General features: G+C 37.2%; 1 gene segment (V, D, J or C); it reads left to right on the top strand.

Moving 5' to 3' along the window:
* The first annotated feature begins 794 nt into the window (after positions 1-794).
* On the top strand, positions 795-1,257 carry LOC146552053 (T cell receptor beta variable 24-1-like). The segment is given in 2 exon segments: positions 795-828; positions 935-1,257. Coding segments are annotated over 2 exon segments (357 nt in total).
* Positions 1,258-1,526: the final 269 nt, after the last annotated feature.

Consider the following 1,526-nt stretch of genomic DNA (forward strand, 5'->3'; position numbering starts at 1 on the left):
ACATCTTTGATCTGCTACAGCCTTATGTCCCTAGCAGGTCTTTGAGGTCATCTGATCAGGGCTTACTTGCTATAAAAAATACTAAGAGGAGGACTAAGGGTGACAGAGCTTTTGCCACTGTGGCCCCTAGACTGTGGAACTCTCTCCCCCAAGCATTAAGAACTGCGGACTCAGTAGCAGTTTTTAAAAAACAACTCAAAACTCACCTTTTTAAAACTGCTTTTGGTTAATTTTTTGCCTGTTTTATTCTCTCTTTTTAAGTCTTTTTATGACTTGCAGCACTTTGTGATTCTGTCTTGAAAGGTGCTATATAAATAAAAAATTATTTATTTATTTAACAAAGATTTTCATAATAAACAATGATGTGATGTTTGCTTCTACCATAAGAGAGTGTGGGGGGTATGTTAAGCTTTCTCTCCTCTGTGTGAGTTTAACATGAGTATGAAGATTTATTTTAATATTAATGGTGATTTGAGGAAAGCAAAGAATTCTTCTGTGTTTATAGCCGACCTACAGGCACCTGAGCACACCGCCTTGTACTACAGTGCAGCAAACTATGGACACAGAGGAAAACCCCTCCCCTTAATACAAAAACTGAAAAAACCCAAAACATTTATTTTGATGGGTTTGAACTGTTTATACTCCTCCTACCAGCCAGCATAGTGTTCGCTTCACTTTCCTTTTAGGTCTTAGTTCAATGTGGTCACACAGTTGATCTGAAGTCATATCCCAGCAATTTAAAATCCTACAACTCTTAGGCTCATATAGTTTGACGTTATCAAAGGAATGTGAACATGATTAATTTTCTCTTTTTCTGTTGCCTAACAGGTAATAACTTCTTTACTTACTACAAGGTTATCTGAACATGGACGGTTTCATTAAATGTGGCATTATGTTATGATTTCAATTGAATTTGTTTTCATTCTCTATTCAGGTGTCTGTCTGGGTATTGAGGTCCGTCAGTCTCCCTCTGAGTTCATCACAAAAGTTGGATCCAAAGTGGAGATTTTCTGTAGCCATGAAAAGACTGACTACAGGGTGATTCTCTGGTACCAGCAGCAGCCTGGAGACACAGCTATGAAACTCATTGGGCATTTGTACTTCAAAGATGACAAATATGAAGAACAATATAAAGATCATTTCAATATCACAGGAGATTTGAGTGTGAATACAGTAAAAAAAGGTTATCTGATTGTTCAAGTCGCACAACAAGAGCACAGTGCAGCATACTACTGTGCAGCTAGCAAAGCACAGTGACAAAAAGCTCCTCTGAACACTACAAAAACTACACAGCCTTGAATCAGTGGTTTACACAAGTATAGGGAATAAACTGATCTCAGACACCTGCTTTTGTGGTTTCTGTTTTCAACTGTGATGTTATTGTTGGTTCATTCTAATTATCCATCCCACTAATAACACATTTAATATACAATAAAAGTTAAAAGCAACAGCTCTTTTGTCGGTGATTCGGATGAAAATATGAGCATATCAGGAATTAAAACACAAGGATTACATCACGCAGAAAG

Source organism: Mchenga conophoros, linkage group LG19, assembly GCF_057382185.1.
Source record: "Mchenga conophoros isolate Kocher_MC1m ecotype Shallow Benthic linkage group LG19, M_conophoros_male_GT1.1, whole genome shotgun sequence".
In the NCBI taxonomy this organism is placed as follows: domain Eukaryota; kingdom Metazoa; phylum Chordata; class Actinopteri; order Cichliformes; family Cichlidae; genus Mchenga; species Mchenga conophoros.